Genomic DNA, 13,151 nt, shown 5'->3' on the forward strand with positions numbered 1-13,151 from the left:
GGGTCACTTCTTGCTGGACTCATGGGGCATTCGCAGTGACCGGGATAGAACCAGGGTGGCTGTATGCAGATGCCCTATCCCATGTACTACATCTCCAGCTCCAGTAGTTTTGCTGTGCATGGATGCAGTGACCATTGAGGTATAGTCCCTGACCACAGTGAGTCAACCATCCCAGAGGCAGAGATGAAATTAGCTCTGTCTATTCTGCAGAGTGTAGGAGGTATTGCGAGTGGTGAGTTGCTAACAGCACCAGAAGGAAAGGGTAAGGGTGGGATGGGGGTCCCATCCAGCTTTGAGGATGCCCCACCTGGGGTGGGGCACAGTGAAACTCTGACTTAATGGTCCAGTTGGGGCTAAAGAGTGCATTTGTCACATGTTCCCAGAAGATGCCCATGCTGTCAGCTTGGAGACTACACAGTGAAGAGTACGACAGGTTCTGTGCTAGTTATGCCAGAGCAGGACAAAAGGAAGGAGTGTTGGGTTGGGTTAAGCCTCTCTCCTGGTCCGAGTGTGCAGAAGGCACAGTGGAAGAACAAGGGAGGGTCACATGAAGGGCAGGCCAGAGAGTTGGCAGTGGGCCAGGGCAGGCATTCATTCATGGGAGGCCCCTGGCCAGGTCCATTTGAGGGATGTGCTAGGCCAGAGTCCTTGGGGGCTGATGTAGGCCCAGATCAATAGTAGGATGCAGTAGAAAGACAGGGCACATGTGAGGGACTTCTGAGGTACCTGCAGGAGCCTGTCACTAGGTTCTGGAGGACAACAGAGAAGGAGGCATCACAGTGGCTCTTGAGGCTTGTCATGGCAGCGATGACCTTCCCCAGGGGCAGACAGAGGGGACTTGGTGTGGGTTTATGGCCTAGTAGATCTACCAGCTCATTTTTTGAGAAAAGGGTCTCCTTAATTACTTTAATTGCGATCATTTGGAATAACCTTAATTATTCCAAACCTGGGTTTCTAGAAACAAAAAGCAGCTTAAGCTGTTTGTTTTCCTTTCCTATCAACTCTTGAGTATCTCAAAGGAATGGCCCTAAGTATCATGTCTAAATACAGGACTCACATGTAGTTGCAAGGGGAAGAGTACATGTTGACATTCAACTGGTTTCCTTTTTAGGAAAGCTCTGAGTGGGAAGCCTGTGTGGAGGCCTTTTGGCTCTAGAAGGTTCTATGGGCCTTTGGAAGAGCAGCTTTTTGTTTATTTGCATTTATTTAAGCCTTCATGAGTATTTTGTTGATTTCACTTGGGTGATAGTGTTTCTCGTTTTGAAAATGCGTTTCACAAATAGCTTATTTGTATTTGATTCTTTTCTAGGGAACCAACAACCCTATATTTTTAAGCAGTATTGCCTTCTTTCAAGACTCTCTCATCAATCAGATGACACAAATAAAACTCTCCGTATATGATGTCAAAGACAGATCTCAGGGAACAGTTAAGTAGCCTGTTATGGTTGGTGGGGTTTTCTTCCCCCATTTTAAGTTCTATAATCATCTGAGGGAGAAGTGAATACAAGATTGACTTACCTACCGGGTCACAAATTAACTTGTGTCCAAACCAGTTTTTTGGGGGGCAATTTCTGACCATCCTTACAGAGCTCCTGAAGTGTGGGACAGGAGTGTTGTTGGAAGCAGCTGGCTCTCTTCCTGGGGTCCTGGTGATTGGAGCAGTGGCAGGATAGTCACATTCATACTCTTTCCCCACTTCCTCAGATGTATTTGCTGGGCTCTGGAACATTCATTGTCAAAGATCTGCTCCAGGACAAGCATCACAGGCTGCATTTAACACTAAGGTTGGTGTTTACCTTCATTCCTGTGAGAGAATCGGGGGGCAGATGAAGGCCCATTTCCTGTGGGAGAGTGCTCTTCTCCAGAAGGCAGTCAGAGGGGACTGTTTTTTTTCTGGAGCAGGCACACGACCCAGCCTGCTGGAGGTCCCTTCCAGGTGTGGGATTCTAAAAGATCCACAGGGAGCTCGAACAGCTGTGGGCAGACCACATGTGTGTCAGAACCTGGAGTTGAATGAACTGTTGTTCCTCCCCTCTGCAGTAGCACATCACTTCCTGGAGAGCAAGGATTCTTTTCTCTTTTGCATTATTGCTCCACCTTGAGCCCCTCAAACAATACCTGGCACTCAGTAAAGACTTGTAGGAAGAGGGCAGGGGACAGGGACTGCTGTGCCCTGGAGGGAAGACCATGTGAGCCTGTGCCAGTTCACCTGTACCCTGACATAGTGTCCTTTGTTCTGAGTCGTGAAACACTGGCGGAGTGCTGGCAGGTTCCATTTTGACACCCGAGATCAGTTTCCTGCCAGACTGTGTCCCGTGCTGAAGCGTCATTGTAGCTGGCAGGGGACGGAAGCTTTGCATGGGCCCTAGTGTGTCTGGAGAAACAGCTCGGGGTAAGGGAAGCAGTGGGGTGGAGGTGGGAACAGGCTGTTAGAGAAATGCTGTGGGCGCATCGCTGTCCAGAGCTAGCTCTAGTTGAGTTAGGATTAAATGTGAGAACTGACTGCCATCCTAAAGAGCTAGCGGCGATGCAACAGACCACAGGCAGGGCACCCAGAAAAGGTTGATGGGACTCTATTAAAATTTAGAATCTGGCAAAGGCTGACATTTTAGATTAAAGAGGGGGCCCCTGGGTGAATCAAGGTGGGCCCAGAGGTCAGTAATCACTGTGCAGGATCTGAGGGCCCAGAGATCAGCAGCTATTGTGTAGGGGTCTGAGGGATGCGGCAGTCAGCAGCTACCATGAGGAGTGTAAGGACCCAGCATTCAGCGGGCACTGTGCGAGGTCTGAGGGCCCAGCTGTGAGCAGCCACTGTGCGGGGTTTTAAAGGCTCAGGAATCAGCAGCCACTGTGTGGGGTTCGAGGGGTGCAGCTACCTAAACTCAGTAGCACATCAGGATCTAAGGCTCTGAGAAACCTCGGCTGATCCAGCTTATGAGAGTCCAGGCCTAGGATTTGGGGCTGTAGCTTGAGCTGTAGGATGGGAAGGAGGAGAAAGGGGTGTGGTGCCAAGAGAAGGAGCTGTGCAAGTTCCCTTAGACTTTGCTCGCTCTGGGACCAGTGGTCAGCTAGGGGCTACTCTAGCTCCTCAGCCAGTATTGCCTCCTTTTCCCTCTGATGTCAGCAGGCACGCATGATGGTTCTGGGTGGTCCATGGTGGACACAGGCCTTTGTGTTCAGGGCCTGCCTTATCTGCATCCTGTCTGTGTGAGGAAACACTGGTTGCTTGAGCATTGCATTGAAGCAGAAAAAGGAGCGATGTTGTAGTGACACTTGTCCACGCCTGTTGCTTATTGTAGGTCTGCAGAGAGTGACCGTGTTGGTAACATCACTGTGATCGGTTGGCACATGGAGGAGAAGTCAGACCAGCGGGCCCCCGCGACCCGGTCTGTGGACACCGTCAATGGGAGGGTGAGCTCGCCATTTGCCAACTCCTGTCCAGATGGACTTCACCTCTAAGGTCGGGTGTTGGGGGGCGGTGAAGACTGGGCCTGCTGCTACTGATGTTCCACCCCACCCTACTGCCCCAGCGCTTTTCCAGAGTAGGAAGATTGGACCCTCGGGAACCTGCCACTGGCTATCTCTGGTGGAGGGGTGGGCAGGAGCCTGGGGGATGCTGAAAGCAGGAGCAGGGAGGGGTGGTGTGTGGGGATGTGAGCTGAGACCCAGATTATCTCCGTATGGTGCCAGTGTCTTCCTGCCATGGGCACCCCTGTGCCCCACACTGTCTCCCCAGACCCTCTCCCCAAACTTGGCCACATATCCTCTCCAGCTTCTCTCTCAGTCTTCCTTCCCACGTGTGCCCCTTCCTCTCTCTCTCTCTCTCTCTCTCTCTCTCTCTCTCTCTCTCTCTCTCTCTCTCTGTCTCTCTCTCCCTCTCTCTCTCTCTCTCTCTCTCTCTCTCTCTCCCTCTCTCTCTCCCTCTCTCTCACTCTCTCTCTCTTGTGCACAGTCCTTCACATGGACACATGGGTGCTCTCAGACCAGCTTTATAGTCTGAGAACCACAGCACTGGCAAGTAGCCATTGTAAAGTACAACATTACCTCATTGGGCCCCAAATTTCAGCCCAGAATGTCAGCTCTGAAAATAATCCCTGCATTGTACACATCAACACACTGAAACACAAGGTGGAGTGACTTAGTCATGAGACACATGTTTCTAGAAAACTGTATGTGGGATATAGAGGTTAAGTTTGGTGCCCAGAGCAGCACATTTCATATAGAAGGATAACATCACTCTGTGCTTGGTTGTAGAATTATGGTGAATGTGATTATAGAGTTCTTGTACACTGCATCCATCATTTCTTTTCTTTTTCCTTTTTTGTTTTGGGCCCACATTGGTGGTATTCAGGACTTAATCCTGGCTCTGGGCTCAGGGGACCATATATGGTGCCAGGGATCGACCCTACGTCAGCCGTGTGCAAGGTGCATGTCCTCCTGCTGTACTATCACTCCCGCCCCGACAGCCATCTTTTCTCCTCAGGGCTCTAGAATGATCTGAGTCTCACAGTTTTCTTGACTTTTTTGTACATCATTAGATGGTTCTGCCTGTTGACGAAAGCTTGACGGAGGCATTGGGAATTCGATCCAAATATGCTTCATTGCGGAAAGACACTTTACTGAAATCAGGTAAAGAGCTTCTTTGCTCGGTCCTCTGGCCACTCGTGTGTGTCTGCCTGGGCTTATGTCACCTTGCCTTCCTGGCCACAATTCCTCCTTGTCACCCTCTGCTGCCAGTCAGGGGCCGTTCTTTGGGCAGATTAGACAGGCATGCTCCAGGGAACAAGCTTCTCCCTTGATTCATGTTGGAGGCCCATGGTCCTCTTGCCCCATCCACTGTGGTGTTCGGTATTTGGAGACATGCGGAGTGCATGTGCCAGTGGGGGAGCATTTAGGGTCAGATGCTTGATGGTTGGGGGGGTTCTGTTTCTTTAAAGATGAACAGCAGGAGGCCTTGATGGTGTCAGCACCAACTGAGGCCTCAGGAGGCTTGGTCCGAGGTAGCTCATTGAGTCTCTGTCTCCCTACCACCCACCTCAGTGTTTGGCGGTGCCATCTGCCGCATGTACCGGTTCCCCACGACGGACGGCAACCACCTGCGGATCCTGGAGCAGATGGCGGAGAGTGTGCTCTCCCTGCACGTGCCCCGGCAGTTTGTGAAGCTCCTGCTGGAGGAAGATGCAGCGAGGTGAGGCCCGGGCCCTCCTTCTCCAGAGGGCCGGAAGATGTGTGCGGCGAGGCAGGCACAAACCCTGCCTCTGCCACTTGCCTGCCCTGTGGCCTAAGCTTGCCATGTCTTGGCCTGCTCATCTGTGTCTCAGGGGTTCCATGCCAGGACTTTGGAAGCACCCCCACCCCCAGAGCACCCACTGTGTGCCCAACTCAGTCTCTATGCCCTGCCCAGCCCTCTGTACCTTCCTGTCTCACTTGGCTTAGCAAGTTAGAAATCGCTGCTTGTTCCCTATCAAGGAGTGGCTGAGTCAGTGGTCAACAGCCAGTGGCCACTGCAGTCCTCCACATCCCTCAGTTCAGGCAAGAGAGGCCTGTGGTGGGCGGGGGGCGGGGGAGGGATTCAGGCCAGTGGTCTGCTTTTCAGATAGCTGCTCCTCCAGGAGCCTGCCCTGGTCCTGCAGAGTATGTCCCTTCACTGCCAGGAGACTAGCCATCATTTCTACCTGCCATGCACTGTAGGAACCCACACTCTGGCACCAGATGGCAGAACACAGTGCAGTATTTTATCAGGAAAGAAATTTGAATGCAGAGAAAGATCTCAAGAATGATGTCGTGAGCTGCCTTTTCCAACAAGTGCATATTTTACAGAATTATTTGAAAAGAATTTCAGCTTTTCCATATTTGTTACATAGCTGTGATCTATCTCCCCATAGACCTTCAGTTTGCATATTGTTATCTAAAATATGGCCTTATTCCCCAGGACTTGGTGTCCATTCAGTTTTGGGCTAGAGAGGAAGTACAGTGGGTCGGGTACTGGTCATGCATGTGGCCGACTAATTCAGGTTTGATCCCTGGCACCCCCTATAGTCCCCTGAGCCCTGCCTAGAGGATCCCTGAATGCAGAGTCAGGAATAAGCCCTGCGCATCTCTGAGTGTTGCCCCAAAACAAACAAAAACCCAACCAACCAACAAATAAAATGAATACATTTTTGGGGAGGGAGGGAATGTTACATACTTATACAATAGTGTTGATCCTTACAGTTTTGATATAAAAACTAAAACAACTCTTGTTTTTGTTATTCTGATTATGTAGCTTTTATTTATTGCTGAGTCCAAAAGTTTATATCGTCATTACTTCATTCTTTTTTAAAAAAAAAAAATAAATTGTGGGACTCAGGGCTTACTCCTGGTTCTGTGCCCAGGGATCACTCCTGGTGGGGCTCAGGGATCCCAGTGCACTGGGGAGAGAGATTGAACTAGTTGGATGCACGCAAGGTAGTTCCTTCCCTTGTGCTGTCTCTAGCCTGCATTTCAGTACTAATAGCAATTTTATTTTTTGGAGATAACAGATACTTAACTCTTCTCTTTCCTCCACCCTCACCTGTGATGTTTCTAGAGTTAGGCAGATCATCTACATGGATGGCAAAAGTGAGGGCCCAGTTCCCATGGTCCTTGTACCATACCCAACACAGGTGATGATGGACCTGAAGGGCCCTATTGTTGCAGCCCAGATGCAGGGCCATCTGTTGGCAGCTCTGTTGGAGGAAAGTTCAGACCTCAGCTGACCCCTGTTGTGGTTCCTGTGATTGGCCCCAAGGGGAGACAAGTTCACGGTTACTGGGTCATACCTTTGCTGACAAGTTCTGGGTCTAGGTACTGGCTCCATGGCTGTGCAGGCTCCCACAGCTGCCCTCTTCTCACCTCCACCTTGTTTTCCCCCAGTGTTTGAGTGGCCATGAAAAGCTTCTCTACTTTCTCACGTGCCAATGGTCTGCTCTTCAGATAGTTGCTCCTCCAGGAGCCTGCCCTGGTCCTGGGAGATGGGCAGCATTGCTGGCATCTGGGCTTCCACACTGTAGGACTCCCATGGACCTTGGGTCTTCTCACTGGTTGTGTTGCCTGTGTCTCCACACGGAAGTAAGCAGGCTCTGTGGTCTGATGCATGTGCGCATGCCTCCTTTCCAGAGTGTGTGAACTGGAGGAGTTGGGGGAGCTGTCACCGTGCTGGGAGAGCCTCCGGCGCCAGATCGTCACGCAGTACCAGACCATCATCCTCACCTACCAGGAGAACCTGACTGACCTCCATCAGTACAAAGGTGGGCGCCGAGCTCTGTACTGCCTGGCGAGAAATCTCACCCTGTCTCGCTCAGATGCTGCCTCACTGACGGGTGTTCTATTAGACTCTTAAAAATAGATTCTCGTGTAGGTGTGAATTCTTTCAAACTGGAGTTTTCACATCTGAATTAAGGAAAAACGTGTGAATTGCATTGAGAATTTCTTCTGTGGTGTCATCTGCCAAGAGAGCCACTGGAGAGAGCTTAGGAGAGGCGAGATCTTGTGCTATGTCTTCTGTTGCACCTGAGTGTAGCATTGGTCCTTTGCTTTCTGGATTTCTAGAGTGTAAATACTCAATGGTACTTATGTGGGAAATGTGAACTGTCTAAGAGGAACTCTCTATTTTAAGACTCAGAAAAATGAAAGTACCTGCTTGAATGGCTTGAATTTTTAAATACTTTTGGAATAGTTTAAGACTTCCTTTGTCCGCTTTTCCTTCCAAATAGAGTACTTGCTTTTTGTTTTTCGTTACTTTATTCTCTATTCGAAGTTTTCTCTCCTTCCCCATTCTAAAAAAAGTTCAGTCTTGAATTGATTCAAGCCAATTTAATTAAGAAAACTGAGTCCTTTTATTTTCAACCAAAGAATTATGGTCTTTTGTTTATTTGTTTAACTTTTATGATTATTGTTATTATTAAGGAGCCATGATTTACAGAACAGACGTCCAGTGTTCCAACACCAATCCCACCATCAGTGTCAGCTTCCCTGGGTCCCAGGCTCCTTACCCCCACCCCCAACCTCCAGCCTGCCTTTATGGTAACCACACTCTCAGTTTGGTTGTTGTAGTTTGGATCTCTGGCTTTCAGTGTTTTTGGCTTTGTGGTTCAGATATACACATATAACCATAGGCCCCTGCCTCTGCTACCTCCCATTCACCACTTCTTACCCTCCTTACCCCCTCAGTTTCTTTTCTTACCTATGCTTCTCAGGTCAGTGTCAGTGATCTAGGGACTAGGGGAATACCTAGATTCCCCTCTCCCATCTTTGATATCTTGCATTCCATTGTCCTGTTATTCTGTATACCACAAACAAGTGATATTTTTGATATGCCACAAACAAACCTAGTATTTGTCTTCTTTTGTCTTACTTTGATTTCATTACACCCTCCAATTCCATCCAAGTTGCAGTGAATTGCATATTATGTTGTGTACCATGCACACACCTTCAGTATCTGCTCATCTATCATTGAACACTTGGGTTAATTCCACATCCTAGCTATTGTGCTGAGTGCTGCAATGAAAAATGGGGTGCATATGTCCTTTCGAATGAATAGTTTTGTGTCCTGGGAATAGATACCAAAGAGTCGAATTGCTCAGTCATAGGGCAGATCTATTCTAAGAAATCTCCATTCTGTTTTCCATAACAGTTGAACCAGACGATATTTCCACCAGCAGTGGATAAGTGTTCCTTTGTGACCTCATCCCCGCCAACACAGATCAGTTCATTGCCAGTTTTTGTATGTGTCAGTCTCACTGGTGTGAGATGGTATCTCATTGTCATCTTGGATAGGAAATCTTATTTCTTACTGGGATTTTAACACAGAACATGTAAACCTGTGTATGAGCTTAGGTGAGAAGAAGCAAAATACAGGAGTGATGACAATCTAGCCATGGCCTGGCTCTGGTTTGCATCTGAAGAATAGGTTTATATATACTTCTTGGAGAAATGGCAGTGCTTACCCAAAGGAATATTGGCTGGAGTTCCTCATGCTGGAGTCCTGGGAAGGGAAGGCCACATAGACTTTGTGCTTGGAGAGCATCAGAGAGCATCTCTGATATTCAGTGTGCACCAAGTTCCTATATGATTTTATTAGAGTGTGGGTCCAGGGAAAGTGGAGGGATGGCCCAGGGGGTGCTGGAGCATGTGTTTTGCATGTGGGAGGCCAGGGCTGGGACACCACCCTCTCCACAACCCCCACAGCATGGAAGGGGCCCCAATCTGTGATCTGCATTTCTGCTAGGCTACCCAGCTGCTGCTGTTGAGGGCCATACTCTGAATAGAGTGCTCTTGTCCACAGTCTGTCACAAATGCACGATGGACAGGGGCTACTTTGTGTTGGACCTGGCAAAGCACATTTACCTTTCCCACTTGATTGGATGTTTATTTCTTCTGTTGGTGACTGTCAGTTTACTCTGCAATCCTTTTCTGCCTTGGGCATGTGGTTCTTCACGTAATGAGTTCCACCGTGTTGTCCAGCCTTCTGAACCACCCAGGTGTTGCCAGGGGCTCTGTTAAGAGGGAGTGAGGGAGGTACTTTAGACAAAAGGATTCTCTGCCTTTCTGCTCCAGGGCCACCAGTGCTTGAGGAAATGCCTGATTTAGGTCAGGACTGATAAAGTCTGCATCGAGCACCTACATGACATGGATGCTCACGTCCCACCCCGTGAGGCAACTGCCAGGCTGTGTCTGGTGTCCTCGTGTTCTGCACAGCGTGGGAGATGATCCCTGCTACCCAGTTTCTTGGGGAGCCATGGATTCAGGCTGGAGTAAGGAATTGTTTTTTGTAAGAAAAGAAAGTCAGTCCTACCTTCAAAGCAGACAGTCTAGATCCACTTCCTTTCCCTCTCAGAGCAGAATTTCAGGAGGAGGCAAAACAGTGAAGTAAGGGAGCTTTTATTAAATAAAACTTACTTAGAAAGATGTGAGGGGCTGGGGGCAGAGCGATAGTACAGCAAGTATGGCACTTGCCTTGAATGTGGTTCACCCCCAGGTTTGACCCCTGGAACCCCAATTGGCCCCTTGAACATTGCCAAGAGTGATGCCTGAGTGCAGAGCCAAGAATAAGCCGTAAACACTGTCAGGTGTGACCCCCCCCAAAAAAAAGAAATATATAAGGGGAAAGGAAGTAAGCATTTGAGAGAAAGCATGGGCTTCTCCAAAGTGGAAGCAAGAAAGGAGACAGAGAGATAAGTCAGTGAGGTATGTGTTCAGGGAGAGCACGGGCTTGAGGAGCAAGCCCCAGATAGTTTTTGGGAAGAGCTTTTATGCACATCTTCCAAATGTTTTATTCTCAGGTTTTGCATACATAAAAGTTAATCTGGGTGTTGTCACAGGAAAGCCTTGCACCATTGATGATCCTCTCATAATCTTCATCTCTTGTAATGCTGATGGTCTTTTCACAAGTTCATATACTCTTCTCTAGTTTTCCTTTTTCTGAGACAGTCACACTTCCCTGGCTAGGGCCTTGAATTTCTGCCTCTGGTGTTGTCTCAGTTTCTCTTCTCCAAAGAGCTCAGAATTAATATTTCGAAGGGACGTGGTCTTCATGCCTTTGGGCTACTTCTGGGCTTTTCAGTCTCTTCTTAAGTTTTCTTTCCTAAAAGTACATTACTAGGGACCCCTGACTATCTCTCTGCAATACTGATAGGCCAACAAGGAGATGTGTTTACATTTGCACTTCAAGCCAGAATCCAGGGCATTTGCTCATCTTGATAGATCTGGGGTGATGAATAGGCCTTTTGTCATCTTCAGAATTGAGATGGTGTCTGCAGTCGAGCCATTTTCTTAGATCTTCAGGGATTGCAGTGCAGAGTTGGAACAGGCATTGCCTGGCATGGGCCCATGTGCTTTTTTTAGAGGTGTTGCCGAGGTGCTGCACAAACCGTGTCCTATCTCCTGTGGAGAGCCGAGTCGTGGGCAGGCTCAGCGTTCTGCTGTAACTCTTTGAGGCTGGTTCTGCATGGCTCCACTTGCCACCCAACACCTGGGTCCTGGCCCTCCTTCAGCAACTCACCTGCCTGTTTGGAAGTGAAATGTGTGACTCGGAATGTCCCAGGTTGCAGCCACCCCAAACTGCTTCTCTGCAGCCCCGTCCTCTCTACTCACCCTTTGTCCATGCAGGCTACCACTTGGTGATCTTTGTTTTCTCATATTCTGTTTCCTAGGTCCGTCTTTTAAAGCAAGCAGCTTGAAAGCAGATAAAAAGTTAGAATTTGTCCCTACAAATTTGCACATACAAAGGATGAGAGTTCAAGATGATGGAGGATCAGGTAACTAGTTTTCTGCCCTCTTCTCACATCATGTCTTAGCTCTTTCCTCTAAGGACTTGGTCCCTGAGTTGCCCCCACCTTCGCTCTGTGTGTGGGCAACTCAGAGGAGAAGCAGTGTGCCCCCAGCTCTTCTTTGTGGACTTGGGCACAGTGCCCAGGCCCCTTCCTCTTCTCTGAGGAGGGTCATTGAGGAGGGAGGATGCAGATTGGACACTGGCCTAAGTCACTGTGACTCCCTGCACACACCCCTCAAGGCATTACAAACTCTTTTTGACAAATTGTTGGTGCTGGACTCCTGCTGTGGGACCCAGGGAGCCCTCAGCTGTTTGGCTTTGGGCTGGAGGGGCAGGACCCCGGAGCTGTGTGCATTTCCCTGTAGCTGGCTTGTCCACAGGTCTGAGCCCAGAGTAACGGAGGAGAGCTTTTTGTCATTCAGATCAGAACTACGATGTTGTCACCATTGGAGCGCCCGCTGCTCACTGCCAGGGCTTTAAGTCAGGAGGTCTTCGCAAAAAGCTGCACAAATTTGAAGAGACCAAGAAACAGTAAGTACCCGGAGAGTGCCTTGTGGTCCTTGTAGAACTGTCCTATGCTTACTCGATCACAGCACAACAATAACAACAAAATAAAATCTGACTGCACAAAGCATCCAGCCGTGTGGTCTGCTTTTGCGTGGCTGGAGGCGCTGCCATGGTGCCTGTGCTCCTGTCTGTGTGTGCAGCTGAGCTGGGTGGGTGGGCCAGTGGCCGGCAGCGGGGGCTTGTCCCTTTGACTTGAACAGCAAATTGAAAACCACCTTGAGAGTGTTTCCTGCTAGCTGCCCAGTGGCGACTCCCTACGGGCTCGACTGTCAGTGGAAAGGAGCAGGTGTCTGTCTTCCTTCAGAGGACTGTAGGGCACTCCTGTTCAAAGACTGGGGGTGAGGTGGGGTGTGGGCTGCAATTTCCTGTCTGAGAAGCCGCCTGAGGAAGAGCATCAATGAGCAGCAGGGAGGATTGGTCACAGATCTCAGGAAGAGGAGCGGAGCTATAAGGCTCACCTCAAGGGCAGACCATGTGCAGGACAGGCGCTTGACCAGTGTTGCCAGGCCAACAGACTTTAGCCTGACCCCAGTGAGCTCTGGACTTGTCTGGATACTCAGTCAGCATTATTTGGAGTCAGCAGTGTCATACCTGGGAGTAAGCACACAGGGTACTGTGGATTTGGAAGCAAGGGTTCTGGGGAAAGAACCTGGGGGTATGCAGAATGCCACCTGGAAGCTGTAAAGAGATCACAAGATGTGAGTGAGAAAAGCAGAACTGGGGAGTGTAAGTGATCTTGTCAGATGTGTGGATGGTGAAGTTGAGAAACTAGCGTAAAAGCCTGAATCTGAGGAGAGTGGTGATGACTCAAGCATGTACCGAGGCTAATGAGGACCATGAAGGTGCATGGAACAAGACAGAAGAAAACTGGACAAAATAAAGATCTAGAGCCAATGGAGAGGTTGGACCTAGCAGGGAGTTCTAGAAGGGATGAGAGAAGATGAGGTTGTAGGGAGGAATTTTTATATAAGAAGGCACCAATTAAAGATTCAAAATATAGCCTCTGGCAGAGGCTGATAACATCAGGACTGTGCATTGAGAATGAAATGGGAGGGGACCAGAGCAGTACAGTTGGTAGGGCACTTGCCTTGCGTGTGGCTGACCTAGCTCAATTCCCATCACCATGTATGGTCACTTGAACCTGCAGGAGGGGTCCCTGTGCTCAGAGCCAGCAGTAAACCCTGAGCACTACTGGGTGGACCCAAAGATACAGAGAGGGAGAGGGAGGCGTGGGGGAAGGCGGGGAAGAGGGGAAGGAGAGTGAGGATGAAACGGGTTGAGGGAAGGTCAAGCT

At 49.3% G+C, this 13,151-nt stretch overlaps 1 protein-coding gene across 10 annotated transcripts in view; it reads left to right on the plus strand.

Annotated features, from left to right (window-relative positions):
- The window catches only part of INPP4A (inositol polyphosphate-4-phosphatase type I A), a 122,405-nt gene that overhangs the window by 74,089 nt on the left and 35,165 nt on the right, over positions 1 to 13,151 (plus strand). For all 10 annotated transcript variants that reach the window (XM_055122045.1, XM_055122050.1, XM_055122046.1 and 7 more), the window contains exons 6-13: positions 1,310 to 1,426; positions 1,705 to 1,784; positions 3,300 to 3,411; positions 4,539 to 4,629; positions 5,041 to 5,188; positions 7,138 to 7,268; positions 11,172 to 11,276; positions 11,713 to 11,821. In XM_055122045.1, the coding sequence (XP_054978020.1) occupies positions 1,310 to 1,426; positions 1,705 to 1,784; positions 3,300 to 3,411; positions 4,539 to 4,629; positions 5,041 to 5,188; positions 7,138 to 7,268; positions 11,172 to 11,276; positions 11,713 to 11,821 (893 nt within the window). The remainder of the gene's footprint in view (positions 1 to 1,309; positions 1,427 to 1,704; positions 1,785 to 3,299; positions 3,412 to 4,538; positions 4,630 to 5,040; positions 5,189 to 7,137; positions 7,269 to 11,171; positions 11,277 to 11,712; positions 11,822 to 13,151) is intronic.

Source organism: Sorex araneus, chromosome X, assembly GCF_027595985.1.
Source record: "Sorex araneus isolate mSorAra2 chromosome X, mSorAra2.pri, whole genome shotgun sequence".
NCBI lineage: Eukaryota > Metazoa > Chordata > Mammalia > Eulipotyphla > Soricidae > Sorex > Sorex araneus.